Here is a 24,568-nt window from a genome sequence, read left to right as displayed (position 1 = left end):
TTCCAAGGACCGGATAAAAATGATAACATTGGCTGCTTCTATCAGCGACCACAAGGCTGAGGTTCAAGCTCTTTGAGCCACTGTACTTCCTGCTAAACTAATAAAAGCCCTGACTCACCGTAACCGAGTCAGTGTCCGGAGTCTGAATCACTTTGTATCGCGCTGTCCCCCCTCTCTCTGTCTGTCTCTATCTGCTTTTGGTTCTCGGTGTGTGTTTGTTTTTGTGATGGACTGGAGGTAACTCCCGGCAGCTGTTGGCCTCCTGTGGCTTGCATGTTTTATAGTTTTGACCTTAATACCTGCGGACCCTTTCGCGATGAACATGAGCCGGAAAAAGAGAAGGGAGATGGAGCAAGAGCCACAGCCAGAGGCAGAGACGGAGCGTGTGAAGTTGTTTTTGTCCTTGGGGCTGCTGGCGTTAAGCTAAAAGCAAACACCTGCCGCTTTCAATGGAAATGGGAAATGACGATGTTACAGATGATCCAATCGAAGAAGGTTTTTCCTGGAGTGTTCTGTTCCGAGATTCAATGCATTTGGTTGCATTTCATGCATTTGATTAATAGGTGGATAATATCATTCCAGATTCCATTCCCGTGCGTTAGTTACCGGAAGCCGTAGCAAACATGGCCAGCAAAGGCAATGAGCAAAGGCAAAGAGCAAAGGAGCTTCCATTGAAAGCGTGTGATAAATATTCCGGCAAACATCATGAATTATGAATATTCTAATTTGGATCATATCGCACTCATTAACACCTGACTGCCCTGTGGGCCCTGGCTCATCACTCTTTAGAATTTCTCGTCGTCCTCTGATGCTGCCAGAGGATTGCATTCACGAGCAAGGGGCCTAAGTGGATAAAGGTTATCTCCCACACACATAAAAAGTGGGACACACGCCACACCACACACGGCACACGGCTCTTCCTCTCTGGGCTTAGTTCAGTGTGTCAAGGTACAGCAGGAGGCCCAGAGAGGGGCAGCCAGTGCTGCCACAATACGAGTAGGAGTACGGATACCAGTATGGCCAATTTGCTGTTGTCAATTGCCAATTACCAATTGCCGGTGAACAATTTGAACGGCTTAAATTGAAAGCCTTACAATCGCAGCTCGTGCATGTAATGAAATAATGAAACAAAGTGCTGCTCCCGGACAAAGGGTGCAGAGGACGAGGAGGAGGACGTGGACATGAAGGACACTTCTGCAGCTTCGGCCAAATTTTTAATTAAAATCTTTGTGCCCTCACTGTGCGTACTTAATTAATTGCGTTGAGACCGGGCCAGTGGCCCGAAAGGATGTACCCCCGTGGAGGCGATTGGATTCATCCTATTCTCGGATTTTCTCTTGGCTACGCCACCGCCATCTGCTTCGTGATCCAAGGCATGAACACCACTACGTTCGTGGCCACCGACGGGTAAGTTTCAATACCGCATTGTCTCGACCCCACACTAACGATCCCCGCCTGCACGAAGCGCTGTTTTCCGTAGAAGCGGAACGGGTATTGCAGCGGTCCGCCAGAGTCTCCGGAGCAGCTGTCTTGTATGCCGGCAGATGTACAGACCTGATTCTCCGCGAACGCGTATCCCCTGTAGGCCTTGATACAGTCCTCCATGGAAAGATGTTTGACAAACGCCTCCATTGGCACATTGGAGGGGCGGCCGCTCTCAGTGCGCCCCCAGCCAGTCACCAGGTACAGCGTCTGACCCAGCACGTTCTTTTGCAGTGACGGATACAGCGGCAGGCATATGGAATTGATGTGAGCTGTAAAAAAGGCTATCAGCTCCTTCCTTTGATAACTGATCGGCTGATGGCCTTTGCTTACCTGAGTACACCACGTCCCGGTCCAGCTTTATGAGTGCTATGTCGTTCTGAGTGATGTTCTTCGGGTATCCCTCATGCATGATGATCTTCTCGATGCCTATATCCTGGTGGGGCAGCTGGCATCGTTTCTTAGAGCCCACCATGATGCAGTCCTCATCTGTGGTTATGTCGTGCTCTCCCAATCGAACCGCGATTCTGTGGCAGGATCAGACGTCGTTAGCGTTAATAAAGTCGAATGTCTGTCTACTCACGGCAGTTCGTTGATCGAGCAATGCGCTGCAGTCAGTACGAAGCCTAGAGAATCAAAGGATCAGAGATAGTTCTAGTGGGGATCCTACTTACGTTTCGAGATGAGCGTGGCCCCGCAAAGAAACTGATGCCTGGCCATCGTAGCGACATTGTACTTTAGCAGGGCCATCCAGGGTCGCGAGCCCATCTTCACCCGTTGCCCATTCGTGACCTTAAACAACGTGAACTTGCCGCACTCCGTCTCATTCGTCAGCATCTCCAGTCCAGAGGCATTGATTTCGTCCTGGCAGCACACATAGGTCTACCACGTGCCACGTCATGAAATCATCTGGTTATTCCTTCGAGATATCGTACTCACCGTATTCCTGTCAGAACATCTGGCTTGATTCCACATGTCTGTCTCCATTTTGCTTAGCTCGTGGCCGGATAGATTTTTCTGCACCAGTGCATTGATGGACGGACATTCTAGGTAGTGGACGCACCACCCAGGCCACCCCTCAAAGGTGCTACAATAGTCGGGATCTAAAACAATCGTAAAATATTTCGCAATTAGTGCCCGCCTATCAGCGATGCTCCGAGACCTCTGCTAACAGTCCTCTGCTCCCAGTCCGCTTCCGATAAGTGCTGCCAGCAGGCAAAACGTCAAGCTCCCCGACACACAGCCGATCATGTCGCCGGCGAGGTTTGAAATGAGCTGCAACTGATCGAGCCTATAGCTTCGGCAAAAGCCACACTCGAAAGCTCTACTCAGTCTACTCGGGTCTTATATTACGCTCAGCACTCCTAAGAGCACTTTGACACCATGTTTTGATGAGAGACAAAGAAGAACGAAGTTTGCTGTTGTTGTACATTGACGATCCTCCACTCTCTCTCGCCTTTCTGTTTATTTCGTACCCACTCTCGAATAAAGTGGATCATTTAGTAAATTCCAACGTTTTACATTCGGGAAATCGACTCTCTCCATTCTGACTCCTACAGCCTGTAGCTGCCAGCTAAACGGGCAGGGGGAGGGCAATGCGAATGCTTTCAGCACGAAACAAGTGCAAATCAAATAAAACCTAATAAAATATATAAAGGGGCGAGCGCAGGTTGGCGCTCTGCCACCCTCCACGCCACCCTTTTACTCTAGAAAAAAAGAACTCACGCATCAGATGCGTCCACACAATGCCACAGATGGCCATGGCAAAAAAAAAAACAGGGATACAACCATAAGTTACCCTCTAGTCCTATACAAGTCCAAAAGGAAAGATGGATAATGGCCAAAGTTATGAGAGCTACGAACTGGGGCCACCGGAATCACATGCTTCCGTCTGCCTGTTGCATACTCTACCACGAGTCCGGCTTTCCCTCTCCTCTGTGGGTCTCTGCCCGAGTAGCAAGTGTAAAAAGGGAAAACGAAACCTAAATGGCAAACGAATCGAAGTCAGCAATTTTATGTTTTATTGAAATTCTTTTCTTTCACTCTCCTTTCTCCGCCCCATCCCCAGCGCCATCCCTAAATCTATTTTACAGATCTAGCGCTCCCTCCCTTTCCCTCTCGTATTGGCCACGGTTTGTCATAAAGGGTAGGAGAGTGGCCCTAGCCAGGTGTGGATGCGTAGATGCCTGGATCCGTGGATACCGATTCAGATACAGCCATTTTCCACGCACTGGCATCAAAAGGAAAAACCTGCCTTGAAGCGAAAAGCGCTTAAATCGCTGCTGCACGCATCCATCCCACTGTGCTCCTCACGACCTGCGCATATGTCATAAATGGGGTTTGGGTCAGGGGTCGGCTGGGTTGTAGAGGCGAAATGGAAATGGTTCTGTAATACCCCCAGCAGTGGCAGCAGGCAGGGACTCCATCGTACGGGGAGGGCGTACGGCGTACGGCCTTCGGCTTGCTAGCGGCTAGCAGGAACTTCTTGTTTATTCCTTTATCGGGCTTTCTGCGGCAAGCGAGCTGCAGTTGTGAGGCAGTTATAGATACGGATATCTGTCCAAACACATGTATCCACCTCCACCCTCGCCTCCCCCTCCGTTTGCGTGTCCGTGTGCATGTGCGTCCTTGCTCGGGGAGGTATTCAGGCGTGTTTAGGTTTCTCCATTGAAATTATTTCCCTTCGATGGGTTTTATGGGCGACAGGGAACGAATTGTATTGAAGCGGGCATAAATTATGGAAAATTTTTGTACATATAAACATAATTTATGGTTGGCAATATGAAAGTAAATTCAATAAAAGGTCCCGGAACATACCATATCTATCTGGAGAGAATCCTTAAAAATGTCACCTTCTTTTTATCATGGAAATGGAAAACCCACTAAATACACACAATAAATATATAATAAATGCTCGATCCTAATTCAATTTTCGCTGCCAATCCATAAATTATACTTTATTTCGGGTGTCGAGAGATAAATTAAATCAAAATTTCGTTTTTGATAACTTTCGGCATAACTCTTGGATTCGTTTGCTGTATAAGGTTGTTCCGCTCTCCTGCTTCTCCGTGCATCTGGCGGCGCCTTTCAGCGAGGGGGGGGGGGGGGCTACTCAGAGGCTACTCACGCCCCGGCCATAAAACTTTTATATCAACTTATGTACACTTACAACGGCCATTATAACGCATTAAACATAAACGCTGTTTCATGGACTATCGTATACCGCATGCCCGCATCCCTTCCTGTCTGCTATCTAATTGCCAAAGCCCGGCAACTTTCACACACTCTAACACACGCACACATACAAGCTGCCACACAGCCACAGATACTCCGTACATCCAATGAATGGGCTTGGTCTTCACCAGAAAAGCCCTGAGCGAAAGCCAAACGGAAACTTCAGAGTATGGCCCAGGCAATAAATCATTGGCGATGACTGTTCCAGCCCCTGCTGCTGCCACTCCTGTCGCCCCTCCAATGCTACTGCCACTGCTGCAACCTCATTGAACATTAAAATAATTGCAGTGCAGAACTTGGCCAATGATTGTTCGCCGCCGTTGTGCACTTCGTGTTCATTAATGATAATTAAAAAAGTTTTCCGATCCAGCAGAGTCCTGCCTCAAGCCTCCATCCTCAAGCCTCAAGCGTGAGGGCCAGCCGGTCACCGGGCGAGGGAGGGATCCATTAAAAATAATGCCATAGTTTGCTAAACTGCATTATCCATATGGAATCAGTGCGGATCGAAAGAACACTCAAAGCTAATGCCATAATCATAGGGAATCGATGCCTTCCGCATTCGTATTTAAGAGATAGAGATGGAGCAGATGGAGCAGCTTGTTGCTCGACTTCCAGCAGTCACAGAAAGGGCCTTCGGGCGCTTTCTGTCCAAGAGACGAATGCAATTGCAGCAGTCATATTTCATTGCTGCCCCAAAAGTAGGCAACGACCAACATCCCATCCTCTGGCTCTGGCTCCAGCTCCGGGGCCTCCTCTATTTCCAACTCCTTGTTGTTTTGGCAAATGTAAACAAACATTTCTCCCTCCCCGAGAGACCGGGCGATAGAGAGAGATAGAGAGAGAGCGAGGAAGGAGGGAAATGCCTGGAAGCACGTGCTTCTGAGAATCGAGGATGCCCCCTGCGCAGACTCACCAGAGAGAGATTCGCAGTCGGGGAGCGCGTCCGTGTTGGGTTTCGGTTCTTCCACAAAAGTCAAGTTCGCATTGAAAAGCCTTTGTTCCATCCGGCGGCCATCAGTTCGTGTTGTCCGCCGGAGTAGACAGAACCAAAGCCCGCGAATCCCGGCCATATGTCGAGCATGTGACCACGAAAGATGCGAGACTTTTCCTCCAGAGACAATTGAGAAGCCGAAAAGCAGTGCACGTGTCTGTGGAATGTGAAAAGTGAAAACGCAACAGCAATAGCAATTGCAGCAGCAAATTCAATCTGAAACTCTCCTGCAAAGGCCAGGAACAGGACCAGCCGTGTCGTGTTTCAAATTGCGTGTCTACTCGTACCTGCCCCCTGCCGCACTTGCCTTACTTGATGGCTTTGACATTGGCGCCACATTTGCATCTAGCCGTAGGGCAGGTGTAAATATTCATTCCTCCCGCTGTGAAGAGTGGTTGCTTCTGCTGCTTTTAGCATAATTAAGAAGAAGGAAAAACTTGGTCAGATCCTAGGTACCAAAACTTTTAAGAGATCGCTGCAATCAACGGCATCAGCTTTAAAGGCTCCGTCACTGGACTGTAGGGGAGTGGTGAGGAGTGGACTGCTGCCAGTGGACGTCTACGGCAAGGTGAGTAGTACCCCCAGTACCGGGCGCCACTCAACTCTTTCCGTCTGGCCGCGTTCCCTTTGGCCAAGTTTGTGGCGTGCTTCTAAGTTGGTTAATTGAAGAAGGGCCCCGCACAGTAGCCGGCTGAAAAGTTAAATTAAATGTTGCAGTCGCAGAATCAAACGCAGAATCAATATTTTTCTTCTGGGGGAAGGGGCAAGCGATTCAATGAGGATTAGACGGCGGCTGTGCCTCAGGAGTCAATTCCCGACACTACTCTTGGCTTGACATAACAAATCCCCTAACTACTGTTGTTGTAGTGGTAGCCCCTATTCTGTTTCACCATCTTTCTTTCTCCTTAAAATCCAACCGAAACGAAAAGAAAGGAATCCTTGGAATGGCTTAAGAGATCGTCGCAACGTTGCCTACTTTTCGGCTGCAAGAAGGGAAACTTTTTAAGTGCCCCAGCAAAAGGCGCAGAATTAAATTAAAAAATGGGAAACTGGGTAGCAAAATGCCTGGGAATCGGTTCCCGTCCTGTGCCGAGTCATGTGCAAACAGAAGAGGACTCTGGCTTCTAAATTCAATTTAGGGGAGCATAGTCGTGATGACGGGTGCCGGGTTCGGGGCCCTCATTCCCATTACAATAGTTAAGCGGAAATGTGTGTCCCAAGGGGCATCCTTGACGGAGCAGCAGAGCAGAGCCTTGGAAGTGTGTCAAAAGTACGTAAAACTGGCTAAGGGAATCAATCGAATCGAATCGAAGACGAAGACGGAGACGAGGGAGAAGCAAAAAACCAAACAGCCACGAGCCATAAAAATGGGCCAAAACGAAGGGCCGAAGTAAACGTCAAAAGAAATTGAAATGGAACTCAAGCAAAAACTACTTTGTTTGCGATTAGCACTTGGCCGGATTATTGGCGTGAGACGGGGGTGCTTCGGGTGGGTGTTGGGTGGCGCGTTTGCCAAGAGGAAATGAAATGTGTGTCAATATATTGATTGAATAATGGTCTACATATTGACAAACAACTCAAAAGGCACTCGACAGGCAGAGTGTTCCCCTTTCCCAGGACTAGAGACGAAACCCAGTCATCCATGAAAGGCCTAAGGGGGTCTCGGCAGAGTATCGGCTCACACACAGGAAGCGGAAGCATAGAGAGAGACACAACCAGACACACACACAGACATTCATTGACAGAGTCGCATGCGAAGATATGCCGAATCGGCAAATGCAAAGTGAGACATCAAAAGCGTTTCGAGTGCGTCGTCATCAATGTAAAGCAGCTGCCAGTAAAGGCATACGCCCAGATGAAGCTGTCCATGTCGATCCCCAAGACGATGATGATGATGATGATGGTTCGGAGGATGCTCATGACGAAGACACTGCCTAGACGAAAGACGAGATAGGGGGCGACACCAGAGGAAGAGTAGAGCAGTCTCTGTCTCCACTCCCAAAGTGTAACACGTGTTCCTTTAATTAGATAAAGTTTGTTTGCATTACAAACATACTGGCAGCAATTTGCCTCCTTTCCACTGCTGCTGCTGTCGTTGGCCATGCCTCGTTTGCCTCTACTTCCTCCACTTCTCCTCCAATCCAAGTTTTTTCTGTCGAATTCCCAAGCGGGGGGGCTGGCAAAAAAAATTTTCCGCTGCCATTCTGTGCTCTGATTGACTGACGCACGTCTAGTCAAATAAAAATAAAAATATAAAGAAAAAAAAAAGAAAATAGGAAATATAAAAATGAAGAATACAAAATACGAGTATTCCAAAGAAGGCTCACTCAGTGAATATTTATGTAAATAATTTCAATGAATGCTTGCTGCAAAGAGCTGCAAAATTTTTTGCTCATTTGCGTGACATTTGCGCAGGGGCGGTGGGCTGGGAGTCTCTTCTTCAGAGTTTTCTTTATCGCAGTGCCAGAACTTTGGATAAATATTTGTATGGCTTTGGGAATGGTGCCTGGGTGTGTTTTTCGCTGAGATATTTCTTTGAGCAACTTTAAGAACTGTAGAAATATCTGATTACCGAATGATTTTCGCTTCAAAGCTGCTGCAAATCCAGCGGAATCGGGTCACACTATACTATATGTGTGTGCAACTCTCAAGAAAATGAATCTTTAACGAGCTCCCAGCAGGGACACTGGCATGCCACATATTGCAAATACCAACAAAGGCCTGCCGCACAAAGGCCTTTTAAGATTCAAGGCTTTTCTTTCGCTTTTCCCTCTGTGGAAAGCCTGTTGTTAATTAAAAGCTCACAAAAGTAGGTAACATGCATATTACACACACTCTGCCAATCGCACACATTCTCTCTCTCTCCCTCAATTGTTGCACATACGTATTAATTTGTGCGCTTGCCACTCGACGAGGCATTCCATTGTGTGAGTGAATGAGTGTTTCCTCTGCTTCCGCTGCCTCCTGCCTCCCTCTTCGACGCAACAATGAAATGGCGACCAAAGAGAATGACAACAATGAAGGCCAGAAATGCACATAAACTTGCCACAAACAAGCACACACATACCCGAGGAAAGTGCGCCCCAACAACAATGAATGAATGAAGCACACTAACACAAATCTTTATTTAAGCATAACACAAAGCACGAAAAAGATAGAGAATCTTAGTCGAGAAAGAAACCTCTCAAAATGAGTCGCAGCGAAATATTATAGATTGGTAGATAATTACTAGATAAATAAGGCATAAAAAAAGGAGTTCCCCAGTACAGCCACAGTGCTGTAACTTCTTCTGCCTGCTGCAAGCAGAGTCCAGAATAGTGTATGCCCCACGTTCTGGACGAGCATTGGGTACGACCAGAAGAGAATGAAATAGACAACAAGAATGAAGAAAGAAAGAAAGCAATTCAATGGTTGAAGCCCACAACCACACAAAGCTCCCAAAAAGATGGAGAGGAAGTAGCACAAGAAGAGAAAGAAGTTGTCGCCGGGGAAGGGCCAGCGGGCGAGCGAAAAAATTAGAACAGCCAAGCGCCTCAGGATATGCAACACATAAAATTTCGGAGCCCCAGTCCTCAGTCCTGTTCATGCGGCTTAAACTTGCCCCATTCCCCACACTCTTATTGTTGCGGCTGCTCGCTCGGTAGGTGGTGGGCTGGGCGCCGGCTAGTGCATTCCCCTGCACTCCCGCTCCGGCTGGCATCGAGTGACGTCCATGGCCAGCCATTTCCGTTTCAATGTCTCCCGCTTAGTCCGACAGCCGTTAAGCCATTTTCCCACCACTCGATGCCTGTTTAAACTTGGCTCACAGCCTACTTTCCACTCTCCACTCCACTCCACGCCAGGAGTGGTGTGTGTGCGGCAAAGTTTTCCTTGCCTCCTTGGGGCATAGAGAGGAAGAAGAAGGCGGCTGGGTGGCGGGGGGTAGATGCTACCAGAGAAACTTTGCATTGCAAACTTTTCTGCATATATTTTCCACAAAACGGAAGCTTGTTTTTCATGTCTGCTGGCTTATTTCGTTTTGGGGTTTTTCAGTTTTGGGCTTTTCTCGGGGGTTTCCTCTGCCAGCGGGTATATTCACTTAGTGGGACCACAGCTATCCTCGAAGAGGATATACAGAACCGAGAACCTTTTTCCTCAATTTTAAATGCTTTAATCGCAATTTATTAAATTGGATGTGGAATGGGAGGGGTCCATGGATGGATGGGTGCATGGAGAGGAGGCCTGAAAACTTTTCCAACCGAGGAATTGGGGCATTGTAAGCGTTTAATTTGTCAGCCATTTGCTTAGTTAAAAGTTTTCCATTTTCCATTTGCCATTTACATTTGGATTTATTTTATTCGTTCCTCTTGTTTTTTCTTTCAGAATGCTGGCCTCGCTCCAAGTCCGACTCCGAATCGAGTACTCCTCTGATCCCCGCCGACGCTGAGCGATGAGGGAGCGGCAAGCATGTCCTTGTCTGAGCACAACACGCCCAGCCACGGGGCTGGAGCAGGATCGGGAGCAGTCCGCCAACGGATGCCGCCGGATGTGGAGGAGGCCCTATCCTCCATGCTTTGGACCCCATACGAGCGCACGCCCATGCCCAGCTCCTCGGAGGGCGAGGAGGAGGAGGAAGAGGAGGAGGAGGACGATGACGAGCGCCTCAACCGAAAGCTCCACAAATCGCACAGCAGCTACGAGGCTTCAGCGCTGAACCAGCCTTCTATCCACCCACAAGCCCACTCCTTCCATCTCCATTCCATCTACGCGCATCGCCACCCACCAGCAGTGGAGTCAGTGCCCCTGCTATTATCACTGCCACTGGCACTGCCGCTACCCCCCGTGCCTTCCTTTCCAAATTTTAGTTTAAGCGCATTCGATGCGGCCATCGCAGGCTTCGATCTGGCCAAAGCCGGGCAGGCGGCCACCGCAGAGGGGAGTGGCGCTAGCCGAGGTGGAGGGGGAAGACGGAACCGATACTCATACCCCTCCTACTACGGCAGCCCAGCCCACACTCTGACCCAATGGTGTTCCTCGGCGGCAACGGCCATCCAGGAGCCGCCCTCCTACGAGTCGCTCTACTCGGCCAAGGGCTCCACCTCGACCTCGACCTCCCTCCTGGCCATGTCGAGCGTGGCTCGTCCCAGGAGCGGATCCCAGCCGGAGACCGAACCATGTGATAGATCGCAACGATCGCCAATGAAAGCAGCAGCTCCACTAACGGCAAATGTTCCCGCTGAGCGTCTAGTGCGCTCCTTTACGGACGACTACATATCGCAGGTGAGTCCGGGGTCCCATAAAATTGTCGCCTCATCTATAAAGAGTACTTACGCTTTTAGCTGTTTAATGGGGCGCCATCAAATTTGATGTCAAGGGTTCAACAAACATTTTGTTGGCGCCTCCAAAATCAAATGGGAACGCAAAGTCGAACTGTCGCCTTTTCGGGCCCATTGACAGCTTCCCCTCCATGTACCACATCCCCCCTCGTAACCCAGAAGACCCGATAAGGGCTAATGCTTCACTTAGGCACTTAAGTGCCGCTAGCATCCCTCCTCCGCCAGCAGATAAGCACCATATGTTGCCTATCAGTACCGAATACGGAGTCGGGGCGGGGCCATACTTCCCCTTTGTTTCCACTTTTATATTCATACTGTAATATAGAGTATAGATATAGCAACCACTGCCCCCACTCCTATCCTTTGCATGTGGTCTGTTTTTCTGTTTATAATCCATAATTTCTTTATGTTGCATCAGCGAAACGGAAAATGTGCGGTCAAAAACAAAGAACAAATACAGTGGAAGTAGAGTCGTGGAACAGATGCGGGGACACTCCTGAAAGCGCATAATATGCATTACTGAACAATAAACACAGAAGTTTGAACAGTGTCAAAGGGGGACCATTCATCATTCAGGTACTTAATCAAGCGAAATAATTATTCCCGATCCAAGCCGATCCGATCCGATTTGTGCAATCTGTTCTTCGCCACGGATCGCAGAGCTTAATAAGCAGGAACAAATGGGTTAAGCAGAGCTCTATTCCATAACGCTCCCCATCCGCATATTATATGTGTCGCTCCCCACACTTTTTCTCCCCAACCTTATTTCTGCGTATGTGTCTTTGACGACTGACTCATGACGAGAGATTTAGGCGAAAGAACTAAAGATGGGCATGGGACGAGCTCGGTAGAACTCACACATTCATTTAATAGGGCTACACGGTGTTTTCTGTATATTCGTGCCCATATTTAGTGATCCTCGTGCTATGACGGGACTCCAAGCTAGGCGCTCGCTCATCTCTAGCAAGAATCAACAAAGCTCACAAGCACCGTTAGGTCTGGATGACTTTCGGTTTTCGGCTGTGCAGTCGGGTCTGCTCTCTCTCTCCCCCACTCTGTTTGCTTCTGTGATTGCAGTGTGTGAGGCGCCGCACAATCGCAATCGTAATGCAGTCCACTGAGCAGCAGCAGCGACTCCATTCTCCATTAGAACAATCGGAGAGTGAGAGAGTGGGGGAGGGGGTTAGGGCTAACAGTAAATCCTATTATATTTCTGTGACGAAATTAATTCAAGTAACACAGCGTAACATAATTAGATCCCACATCCACAATATACATACATACTCGTCATATCCATCCGCATGGCCCATAACCCACATCCCAATACCGTGGATGAGTGAGGGAGTCAGCGTCGGAGTCCCGGAGTCAGGTTCGGATTTAGGGTCTCGCGGATGGGGGATGATGCTATCGTCTGTATGATTATCCGGCGCGTGGGGGGAGGGAGCATAGCAACAGCTTTATCAGCAGAGACCCAGCCAGGGATATCACCAACAGCACCCACAACAGAAACAACAATTACTTGTGACGGGTTTTATGTTTATGCGTTGGCTTAATTAATTCAATTAAGCGCACATTTATGCGACTTCCACAGTCCATGCCACAGCTCCTGCCCCACACCAGGAGGGGGGTCACCTTTTTACTGGTTTCATTCCAGCCTTTGGTAAAGTGAGAGAACTCTCCCTGGTTGCGGGGTTAATCCCTCAGCAATTAGCATTAATTACAATTTAAAACTTAAATCAAGGCATATCAAATATAAGGTACGGCAGTCCCGATGTCTCCTCACCAAAGTTTGTAACGTAAGCTGAGCAGTTAAATGTGGGTACCGCTCTCTCGCCTTCCCACAGTTTCGATATAACCTCTCTCTAATGACTTCACATTGACTCTCCCTCTTTCTCTCTTTCTAGAACTGCGCTTCATTCACGCCAGACATAAAGCAAAGCAGCAACAAACGAGACACTGAAACGACAAATGCAACGGAAATGAGGCAGAGACAAAAACAAAGTCCAGCAACGAATGCAAGATCACAACAAAGCCGAGAAAAGACAAGCAGCAGCAGCATCGACAACAGCAACAGCAACAACAGCAAAGATAGCGACTGCAGCAGCAGCGAAGCCAATTGCATTATCAATGAACAGAGAAGAGGCAAAGCTGGCGATGAGCACGAAATGGCAAAAGCAACAACGAGAATAGAGGAAACCAGCTTGAGAGCAGACCGCCAGGTCACTCAACCTGTTTCCTGTGCCATTGCAGCCGGAGAGGGAGAGCGAGAGCGAGAGCACGAGCGCGAGCGCGACAGCCACAGCCAAGAGCGCCCAACGATCAACCCAACGATCACTCGCTCGACAAATTTCAACGCGTTCACAACAACCGGCAGCAGTAGCAGCGGCACAAGCAACTTTTCGTATAAAAACAGCAGCGACGGCAGCGTGCTGCGGCCCAACAAATGTTTGGCAGAACTCGAGCGTCTGTACGCCGAATTTCGCGCGAGTGAAAGTAGATTTGAGCGGGGAACGGGGCGCCAGTCGGATATTGATAACGCCAACATCGAGATGCGTTTGAATGTGCCAGCCAATGCAGTGGCAGTGCCGCCAACTGCAGCAGCAACAGCGAATGCGAATCCAAATACGAATGCAGGCAGTAGCAGCAGTGTGTTTCTTAATGCAGTCAGCAGCAACAATAACCACAGTGAAAGTCCTGCAGAGCAGGGCGTTAGCAACATTGCTGTGCTGGCAGCGTCAACGGCGACTGGGACTGCAAAGTCCTGCCAGCGTCAGCCGAGTCTCACGATTCAAGTAAACAACAGCAACAACAATAATAATAATAATAATAGTAATAATAATAATAATAATAGTAATAATAACGGTACTAGCAGCAGTCGCGTCTCGGTCGCGTCGTCGTCGCCCACGTCGAGCATTGTCAACAACAATAACGGTGTTTGTGTGGTTGAGATAAATAATAGTGTGCCAGCAGCAGCGGCAACAGCAGCAGCTGCAAAAGTGTTTAGTGCAACAAGTGTCCAAAATCTGCTAAATAATAATACGAGTCCCAGTGGGGATAAGCAGCAGGTTGCAACGCCACAAGCGCCAGCTGTCAGCAGCATCAGCAGCAACCATCACGTGAATGATAACAGTGTCAATATAATCAATGTGAATGCCACTACCGTTGCCACCACCCCGCCACGCACCTTCACCTCCACCGAATGCCAAACAGATGACCTCACTGCATCCCCCTCCTCTTCCCAGCAGCAGCAGCAGCAGATACGCACACGGGAGCAGCGACGTCGGGAGAGACGCGAAAGGCGACAGCAGCAGCAACAGCAGTTTTCCCCGCATCACCCAAGACGCCACCATGCACCGCCGTCAGCACCCCCTCCGCAGCTGCACCCGCCCCCGCATCTGCACCACCCACATCCCGCAGCCATGGGCCTGGCGCGTGCCCTCCTCCCGGACATCCTACACCCGCACTACCCACCGCCCTACAGCGCCCTGCCCGTGCCCGTGCCCATCACAGTGGTGCCTCCCCCCTCGCAGCAGCAGCCCCCCGCACAACAACCGGCACCGCCACCGCCGCCGCCGCTGCCACCATCCGTGCCACCTGCAATGCTGACATCCGTGATTTCCACGGTGCCCCTCCCCGGACCGGGTCCAGCGGGTCCACCCCTCATGAGCGACGGTCGCTTCACGCTACCGCTGCCCATCATGCGCAGGTGAGTCTCTTCTCTTTTTCCCCTCTTTCGTGAATCTCTTCCAGCTCCCAGGTCCCGACACCCAACTCTTCCCGGTGTTACCTCCACCTTAGGCACCATCGATCACCCAGCAGCCATCCATCCATTTATCCGTCTGTCCATTCTCTGGCCACGTCTTCTTCTCCTCCATTCATGCCTCCTTTGTCGTGGCATGGTCCCCGTCTCGGGTTTCGCTCCTCCTCTTCTATTTCGACATTTTCTATTACCACACATTGCCTTTTGCCCCGCTGTCCGTACACTCGTATGTATGTTGTGTCTTCCTGTTTCGTGTTTTGTATTCGTCTCGCTATGGGGTATGGGGGATTGTATGCCTCAGACACTATAATGATGGTAATTTTTATGTCAGTAACAAATTTCTTGCATGATTTGATGCTCCTCATACTCCTCCTCCTCCTGTTCCACATGCCACTTCCCCTCCTACTCCTCTCCGACCAGGAAGACAGATTATGTTTTTGGTGTAAAAATTAATTCTCATCGTTGACAGCTTCCAAGAAATTAACAAGAGAAAAGAGCACAAGGTAAGGGAAGCCGATGGAGTATTCTTTAATCTAAAGTTCAACCCGAAACCCCAGGAGGTTGATGGTCGGTGGTTGAAGCCCCATTACTCTCTGGCGGAGGGCTAGATTTCGGCGAAACGTTTTTTGGGGTTTTAATAACTCATTTTTATTATAATGAGTTCTGGTTTATCTGTAATTGCAGATCTAGAAGTAAATCTAGAAGCAGACGGCTCTTTTTAGGGGGGGCCATTGGAGCCTCAGATACAGATACTTTGTCCATAGGTAAGCGAACCAGCTAGCGGATTGCCTTAGTTGCGGTTTCCCACGCATTTATCGGTTGAAATAGTAATCGCCATAGTGCGAGGGGGGGGACGTGGACACTGGGAACTGCCAGAAGAACCAGTTTTTCCTCTGAACCGAACTCGAACCGAATAATCGATGCCCCGCGTGTACTTCTCGTTCGTATCTGCAGCTCGTTTTTTCTATCTTTCCCCCCTCCCTATGCCACTGTAGCTGTTGCTATAGATGTAGCTGTAGCTATAGCTGTATCTGACGGATGCGCGCGCTGTCTGTCTAATGGCTCGCCTAAACGTCTCGTTATATGGCCAAATCTCTGCACCTCCCCTCCCCGCTCTCACTCAACGACTCGGCGAGAATCGCTATGAACATTTGACATTTCTGTGGCTCCAACAACAACAACGACAACGATAGCAGCAGCAGCGTCTAGAGCAAGTCGTGTCTCACAATTTTAATTGTGTTTGCCCATTGAACAATTGCAAAACTGTGTCAGAGACAACACCGCACCGTCTGTCTCTCTCTTTAGCTGCCTTTGTCTCCGAGTGGGGGTGGGGGTGGGGGTGTGGAAGTGTGCGGCAAGTACTCTGCCCTCGATTAGCATAGTTTGGAGTTTCTCCGATTCCCCATTTCATATTCTGTCAAACATTTACTGTCAATTTTATTGATGGTAGATATTCCCCCTCAGGTCAATCTTTCTTCATAAGAGCCACATGGATCTAAGAGACATATCCGCTGCTTGGCTGCTTAGATGATCAGCAGGATATGATGAAAGAGCGGGAAAACCACGTGGCAATACCTCCTTCGAGTGGCTGCTCCCCTCCAGTGAGAGGGGGCTTGGACTTCCACTGCACCGCTCACTAATTGGGTCGCCTAATAGAGATTCCTTTCCATTCGAGTGTAAACAGCAGTCCATCCTCCCTCATACCCGTTTCAATCAGATGATGTGGATGAGGACTTGAGAGAGAGATCCGATCCAACAAAAAAGCAACAACAAACCGCAGGCATTATCTGCAATTTTAACACCTTCTCAGCCTTCGTCCCAAAATTAACATTACACAACTCCCTTACCCTCCTCACCGCACCCGCCACTCTTTTGGCCCCAGAAAGGTGTAAAAAAAGCGAAAGTTTTTGCAGCTTATGGCAGCCACCGAAAAATGCAGGGGTAAAGGCAGAGAGAGGGAGAGAGAGGCGCTGAGTCCAGTTCCAGTCCCCTCCAGCGGAGGCCAGGAGTGTTGGCTCCAGGGTAAAAGGGTCTCTGGACCTGGTGGACCGTGCATAATCTTTAAATCTTTAAATAACCGATCGACAAAACAACAAAGCGGCCCAAACGGAGCTCCAAATGAAAAGCAGGCAACAAAAGCGGGCATGAAAAAGCAGAAACAACGAATCCGTCTCCGCCGCAGAGGCAATAAAGAGGAAACGTGAGGCCAAAACTCACGTTGCTCCGCCACTACATATAAATCGTTGTATTCATTTTTTGTAGCCTTTTGATTAAGTTTGTTTTTTGTGTTTCTTAGCAAATATTTTTTTGTTTTGTTTTTGAAACCAAAGAAAGAAACGCGAAGGCAAATATACTCTTGCAGATTGTTTAGTGGGATTTCTGAATTGATTTTTTGCTTGTTTTCTGGATAAATCGGATGGATCGTTTATGTTTTAATTTGTATGCAAAAAGAAGGTCCTTCCTTGGCTAGCGCTCTTCTTTCTGCAGTGCAGAGATACCTCTTTTGAGAGGGTATCCAAAAACAAAAGCGAAAACAAAAGGCACAGCAGAAACAGAGACAAAAGAAGCAGCAAAAGTGGTAATAAAATCACTTTAGAGACAGAGACAGAGAGGGATACGTCAGCGATTGGGAGAGAGACAGAGATCGACAGAGTGCAAGTTTCTTCATTTTCTTCTTCTTTTTTCGGCTACTTTCACTTTTGCCTTTGTATCTTTGTATCTGTATATGTTTATCTCTGTATCTTTGTGCGAGTGTATCTCCTAAGGTTAACGCTTGCAGCTCGTCAAAAATTTGGCTTTAAGAGCCAGAGCCAAGCCACTCCACTCTATGCCCCCATCTACGACTTGAGGCATAAATCAAAAGCAATTTGGCCGAAACAACATTTGGATTCCACCAACGTCTTAATTATTATGGCTTCTTTTCTTTCTTTCCCTCTGGCGAGCTAATTGAACTGATTGAACGGACGTATGTTTCCAGTCGCAGCCCAAAAACCAGTTTACCAGTCCAAAAACCCCCAAAATATACGAAATTTTGCACTGCAAAAAAGGATCTGCAAGATATCGATGATTCAACTTCAGTGTCAACATGCAGCCTCATGCAAATCCAAAAAAGAAACAATCTGAAGCCGAAGCAGAAAACAACAAAACAACAAATCAGAGAGGAAGAGAGAGACAGGCACAAAAACCAGATTTAAACCGAAAACCAATGGAAAAGCAGCCACAAAGACCCAGAAAATACTCGAGTGGCACAGAACCTCGAGGTCTCGAGGCCTGTTTCTGAATCTCGAACACAGCGAGCGACTCTCTCAGAGCTGGAGATATTCATCTAAAGAGTGGCATGGAAGCAGAGAGAGAGAGAGAGATAGAGAGGGAGACGCTCTCCGATCTTGGTTCTTGGGACAGAATCCAGTTTTGGATGTTGTGGCACGCATCTCCGCACGTGACACACATTTCGCTGCAATTCTGCAGCTGCTGCTGCTGCCGGTAAATTGAGTGATTTTTCCATAAGTTTTCCCTCAAAGAAAACCCAAACAACCAGGTCTCAGCGACACCTCGCTACTGCAACACTCCGTCACTCGACACTAAATGCTGTGACTGTGACTGTGTGGCGGCTGTTGCAAGTAGTAAAACTGACCAAACAACTTTCCAGTTTTACGGTGTCTCATGGCTTTGCTCTGTCCTGCTGGCCCGGGGAATCTTTCACTGATTCGGGCCCATGTCTTGGGTTTATTTATTTTTGTAAGAGAATAAACACAGCGGCCAGCAGAAATCGGGGGGAAATGAATCGGGGGATACCCTGCAATCAGTGGGGAGGCAGAGGGGGAGGGGGAGGGGAGACCTGAAGAAAGAACTTGCCAATAGTCAATAAAGCCAATAAAGCAAAATTTTGCCACAGTCCAAGGAAAGGAAGACGGGCAGAAGCCAGTTCCATGCCCCATTCCCCAAACAAATTGCGGCTGCCTGTCGTTGCCCCATGCCCCTCCATCTATGCACATGTCTGTGTGTCGTATCTATGTTTGTATGAAGAATGCATTAGGGCCAAGTTGAAATGAGCCGGCAAAATGCATCAGCAACAACAGAAGAGGCAGCAGCAGCAACCACAGAAGTAGCAGAAAATAAACAGACTAGAGTCGCAAAACAAGTTGCCAAACGAATCTCGAAAGAGTGCACAGACCGACAGACAGGAGACAGAGATACACGGACACAAAGATAAATCCAGAGGCGCACAGAGAGAGAGTTGGTGGTGCTGCAGGGCAGCCAGCACCTGTGGCAGCCAATCTTCTGGCTTATTAAATTGTCACCCCGAAAATGAGATCCATTCAATGGGATGATAGCCCCGTTCGATTGACTCGATTCAATCGAATCATCGACTCGACTAAAGACTAAGCAGAACGTGGCCCCGAAAAGACACGAAAATCTAATGGAGGAATGAGGAATGAGGTCTGGCGGTCCGAGCCACGGTAATTGTGTCACTGCCATTAAGTCCCCCCACTAATTGCGGCTAAAATTGTTTTAATAACTTTTTAACAGCTATAAATCAGCGTCTCTGCTAGGGCCTTCGCTGGGGCCAGGCCTTGAGCAGTGGGAAACTGTGCCCCTCTCCCTTTTTTTTTTACCGTCTTGTGTGCTTGCTTTTCGGTTCTGGCCATTACAGTTCAATGCCTCTGGCAGCAACAGCAACAACAAAGCCAGCACCAAAACTGCTCATTGTGGATTCAGATTCAAATTCACATTCGAATTTCGCACAAAAGCCAGGCCCCAAACAAATGCCAAATGGAGACGGGAAGCACAATAAAATTATTGTTGATGGTTTTCAAATGAGCGCATAAATACTCAATCGGAGAGGCCACTCCCTGTGTTCAGGATATGCCATGACACACACACGTGACTGCCGCCTTATCTGCAGATTAACACAGGAGTAACTCTGCCTCTATCCGCATACTCTTGATGCCCAACCCTGGGTATCCGTGGATCGGATTTTTCCAGATTTGATTTTCAATCTTCATTTTTCCTCCGGCTGCTGCTGCTGCGGTTTTAAACAAAAGTTCATAATTTATATTATGGCTAAGCGGAGATAAAGTTCTGCCTCTCTCCCTCTCTGTCTATCTGTATCTTTTTTTTACAATAATTTTATTTTGTTTGCGGCTTTGCCTTTTGTGCAATGAACTGGGGATTGGCATTGTGGAGTGGGGAAGAGGTTTCCAGGGGTTCAGATTGATTCGTTTTCCACGATAGAAGTGACTCAGTGAGCAGACCCGCATCACATTCTCTCTAGAAGAGACAGAACGAGGCAGAATCCGTCATCCCACATCCCCAGAGTGCCTTTCTCTCTCTCTCTCTAATTACCTTTTGTGTGTCTCCGTTAATCTCTCTGAATCTCCGATTTATTTGAATCTTTCACGACTTCCAGCTACGGCTGCTATGAGGTAATATTTGGCGAACCAGTTTCTGTTTTTTTTTTTTTGGGTGAAAGTTGTGTTTGTTTTCTCGTTGCTTGTTGCGTGGTTTATTGCATTCCGTAAATCTCTTGATCGATGGTCAGCGATGGGCTAGTAGATTCCGTCTATGATAATGATGGGGCGATTGAGAGTGGGAGTGGAAGTGGGAGCCCCCGCATACGCTGCTTCATCTGCCATTCCACATACCAGCTGCCTCATGCCTACTGCCCGCTGCCTCTGCAGTCACGTTGTATTTGACTTCAATTAACGTTTACAACAAATGCTAGGCGCTTAAATATTTAAAGCCAATATGGCAAATGCGCAAACTTAATGAGGACACACACAGAAGTGGCCAGAAGGCATGCGGGGGGGGGGGGGGCACAAGGGGACAGGAAAGCACATTTTAATGGCTGCATTTTAGAGCTTAAACAGTGCAAAATTTACCAAAAACCAATTGCCAGACAAGTGCCACTGCTGCTACTCCTCACTGGATAGTAGGGGAATGAAGAGTGGAGAGAGTGGGGCAGGAGCATTGGCACCCTTTCCTGTTGCAGCTCCTCCTGGCAATACCACTCTGCCACTCTGCCACAGAGCACTGTGTCAACTGTCAACCGCAAAATGCGCGCACGCTAAAAAAAAGGCAGCCGGAAAAAGAATCAACTTGCAACACACACAGCCAGCGGCAGCTACAGAGTTGGGGCAAGGACTGGAAGCACTGACTGCGGGGCATGGACTCGTTGCGCTAACCTTTTGTATCTTTTGCACTGATTTCAATTTAAAGTGCAATGAGTTTTGCAGTTTCGTGGCTCTTTCTGTTGCCCCTCTTGTTGCTCTCCTGCCCCACCGCTGCCCCCTTCTGCAACGCTTCAAAGTTGTTGCCAAAGCTTATTTGTTCGTTGTCTGCAAATCTGCTTGCCACATGGGGCATGGGTAGGGGCAAAATTTACACTGTTTACTTGTTATATTTATTTGTTGTTTTGCTTTCGGTGAGAGGGTGTGAGGGAAGGGCAAAGGATTCTGCTCTGCCGCTTTGTCGCAACTTTAAAGTCTAAACAACAAATGCACTCGCTTCGTAAATTAATTAAAACACTTAACAAATTTATCTGTGTATCTGTACCTGCATCCGTTCTTATGTACTTGTGTGGTATCTGGGCATCCGTATCCTTGGGAGCGTACCCTTCTTACGATGCCAAGGATTTAAGCAAATAAAATGCATAATTTATGGTTTTTCTTCTGCTGTGGCCATACCACCCCCCTCTGTCTCTATCTTACCCCTCACTCTTATAATTACATAAGTACACTCACACACTCAGAGAGAGCGGGATGGGGTTGTATTAACGCGGCGTATGCGTGATGTTACCTTTTTCCGCTGAAGGGGGTTTGTCATTGCCATGCCACTCGAATGGAAATTTGTGGCAAGTGACAACAATAAATGTTGCCGGGGAATTGAAGGGCAGATGGGAGGGGTGTGGTGGGGGGGTTAATTAAAGAGCGAGAGCACCTTCCGTAAGCCACAAACTAATGGAGAAGAATGGAGATTGAAGATGAACGAAAGGGGAAATCCAAAGGCAGATTTCCTCAGATATGAGAAATGACAGCCAGAGAGAGAGAGAGAGAGAGATGGCGGGAAGCCGCACGCAAGGCAAAGACAAAGACAAAGGCGGTAATTTGACGCAGCTGGGAAGCGGCAGCAACAGCAGCAACAGCAGCAGCAGTTGGGGCACTGCTACAAGCCACACAAACAATGCCTCCTCCTTCTTTTCCCCTCTCACTCCCACTCCCACTTTCAGTTGACGGCAAAAACTAAAAGTCAAAACAAATAATTTGCTATAATAACCCAAGAAAGAGCGTGCCCCAAAACAGCTGAAGACAAAACACGCAGACAGAGGCGATGGGCAAAAAAGTCCAAGAAGAAGAAACAAGCGACAGACAGTCAGCGATAGACAAGTGGAAGTGAGACAAAGCCAAAGCCGAAGCTGAAACATCCACAGCAACAACAAAATCAAAACCTACATCCAAAAGCAACAACTAAAACTCTCATCTTAGCCGCAAAATCCAGGCCCCGGCCAAGACGTAGAGAAAACTTTCTCCGTCTCCAGCTCCAGCTCCGGCTCTCGATCTCCTCAGCCGCTTCTCTGCTCCGCTGTGCCCCATGTGTATGTGTGTCGGCCAGGGTCTTGTCTTGTGTACTTATCAAGTTAAAGAGCCCCCAAGATTGGGTCTTACCCCTTTCGAGGCAGCTCACCCCCCGGCCCTACAGCATCCGCTAGCCAAGAGCCGACAGTCGACAACCTACAGCCGACAGCCGCAGAGCTATTAAACGCACACTTGCGTCGCACACTTTTCACACGCAGACACGCCACTGATGCTACATCCCCAAATCCCCCTTGAAACTGCTCCTGCCTTTGCCTTGCTCCTGCCCCTGCCGCAAGAGGTCCCTCCATTTTTGCATTTTACAATGCAACTTTTGCAAATCTTTGACACAGCTGCGGTTTAGGTTTGGGTTTAAGTTCCCTTTCTAGCAGCAGCAGGAAGCGAAGGTGGAGAAAGCAGGACTTTTAGAGGGTATCCCCCAGTCGATTGGCCTGTCTCTCATCAGAAGAGCCATCGGAATCACCTAAATGACTTGTTCCCCGAATACTTTCTTCCAGTTTTCCATTCCATGGAAGTCTCAAATGATCCTTTTCCAATGCCACTTTCCTCTGGGATATTCACTTCTCGAATCTACGGATATGGAATGGAAATCTTTTCGAAAATATGGAAAATATCTTTAGAATAGAGCCCTGATCTGTGAGGCCAGACGATGAGATCTCTCGGGTATCTGCCTGCACTCCTCTATCCCTCCGCACCGTTCCCCTCCACAATACGGCACGCAAGAGATAGAGAAACGCAGCCAAATCGCCCGCATGGTCATAATTTCTTTGGGTTTAATTCCGTTCCGCTTATCTGCCGACTGCAATCAGCACATAATTTTTTGCCCAACGAAACAACATGTGGCATGTGGCCGGACTTCTGCAGACATCTGGACACTGCGCACAGCGGATACTGGACTCGGGACACAGTCGACACCCTCATCTTATCTCAGGGCCATTGCCTCGTAGTTCATTTAGTGGCAACGATAAGGGGCAAGGACAAGGGCAAGACACTGCCACCCCTCCACCCCCCTCTCAGGATGCGTGGCAGCAAGTCTCTTGGCAATTTTCTGTGTGTCATTCCGAGAGAGGGGCGTATGTGTGTGTGTTTGTTGGTAGGGGGAAAGAAATGAAAATGAAATGAAAATGTTGTAACTGAATGAAGAAGAAGAATAACGAAAAAAGAAGAAAAAGGCTCAGAGGGAAATTATGCGTAATGAAGTAAGCACTTTTCTGTCGATGCTGTCGATGGAAGAGACTCTTATCAGTGTGTCTGTGTGTCTGGCTGTGTGTTGTATGGGTGTGTTTGGTGATAGCTGGAAACTGCTTGTTGGCCGGACTACTTGGCTGTTGCTGTGGCTCTGGCAGTAGTTCGGGTAGATTTTATTCGCTTCGTTTCCGCGTCAATTTCCTTTAATGTTCTTTGGCTGTGGCGTGATGTTCCTTAATGCTCACACACTCACACATGAATCAGAGATACTTGAATCTATGTGTGCGTATCTCTGGGTAAAACTCTCAATCAGTTTTGTGCGCTTTATGCGCATTTTTATGGCTTTTTACTTGGGTTTCTCTTCGCTGCACTCCGCTCCATGCTCGACACTCGATCCAAGTCCAGCTTTTTATACCCGATACTCAAAAATATAGAGTATAGACCAGAAAGGTCCCCCCAAAGCTGGTTGTACCCCACCTCTAACCGAGACGAAACCCATATTGACCATATTCTGATTTCTGATATTCTATGATATCTATTTGTTGCTTGGGCTTGTCTTGTCCTGTGCTACCCGTGTTTTATCTACGTAATTAAGTTCGCTTGCACATCAGCAGAAAAACAACAGAGCAGCAGTGCCACGGGCAGTGGCATGGAGAGATGTAACGACCCCCAAACCGGGGACAAAGTAATTGCTGTGCCTGCCATGAGCTTTATGGATTCCTAGGATGCTCTGGGAGGCTGCAAATTATGCACTTTTCGGATATGATTCGATGGGTTACCACACGCCCCTTCGTCAGTCGTCAGTCGTCAGTCGCCGTCATTGGTGCGGCATTCAAATGAATTTGGTCCCCGATCCCCTCGATTTGATGAGCGTAAATTGGCTTTATTGCAAGCCAAGCCCCATCGCCACATCGGCCCATCACTTGTGTGGCAAGTGATCGTTATGGAAATTCTATTAAAATTATATGTGGCCTTTGACCTCCCTCCTCTACTGCCTCTGTCTCGT

General features: G+C 48.3%; 2 protein-coding genes across 3 annotated transcripts in view; one reads left to right on the top strand and one right to left on the bottom strand.

The window, feature by feature from the left end:
* Nucleotides 1-1,192: 1,192 nt before the first annotated feature.
* LOC6899117 (serine protease grass-like) lies at nt 1,193-2,764 on the bottom strand. The gene is made up of 6 exons (XM_002138998.4): nt 2,655-2,764; nt 2,422-2,585; nt 2,157-2,364; nt 2,066-2,108; nt 1,816-2,009; nt 1,193-1,754 (listed from the first exon to the last, which is right to left on the bottom strand). Exons 1-6 carry the CDS (start codon nt 2,731-2,733, stop codon nt 1,342-1,344), a joined length of 1,101 nt encoding a protein of 366 aa, XP_002139034.3. The 5' UTR covers nt 2,734-2,764; the 3' UTR covers nt 1,193-1,341.
* Nucleotides 2,765-5,721: 2,957 nt separating this feature from the next.
* The window catches only part of LOC6899116 (probable serine/threonine-protein kinase ndrD), a 35,863-nt gene continuing 17,016 nt past the window's right edge, over nt 5,722-24,568 (top strand). Inside the window, exons 1-3 of one of the 2 annotated variants that reach the window (XM_033377812.1) lie at nt 5,722-6,275; nt 10,070-10,966; nt 12,927-14,728. In XM_033377812.1, coding sequence (XP_033233703.1) covers nt 10,154-10,966; nt 12,927-14,728 — 2,615 coding nt within the window. In that variant the 5' untranslated portion in view covers nt 5,722-6,275; nt 10,070-10,153. The remainder of the gene's footprint in view (nt 6,276-10,069; nt 10,967-12,926; nt 14,729-24,568) is intronic. The other variant, XM_002138997.3, reaches the window with a different exon arrangement.

This window comes from Drosophila pseudoobscura, chromosome 3 (genome assembly GCF_009870125.1).
Source record: "Drosophila pseudoobscura strain MV-25-SWS-2005 chromosome 3, UCI_Dpse_MV25, whole genome shotgun sequence".
Lineage (NCBI taxonomy): Eukaryota > Metazoa > Arthropoda > Insecta > Diptera > Drosophilidae > Drosophila > Drosophila pseudoobscura.
This window is presented reverse-complemented; position numbering and strand designations above follow the sequence as displayed.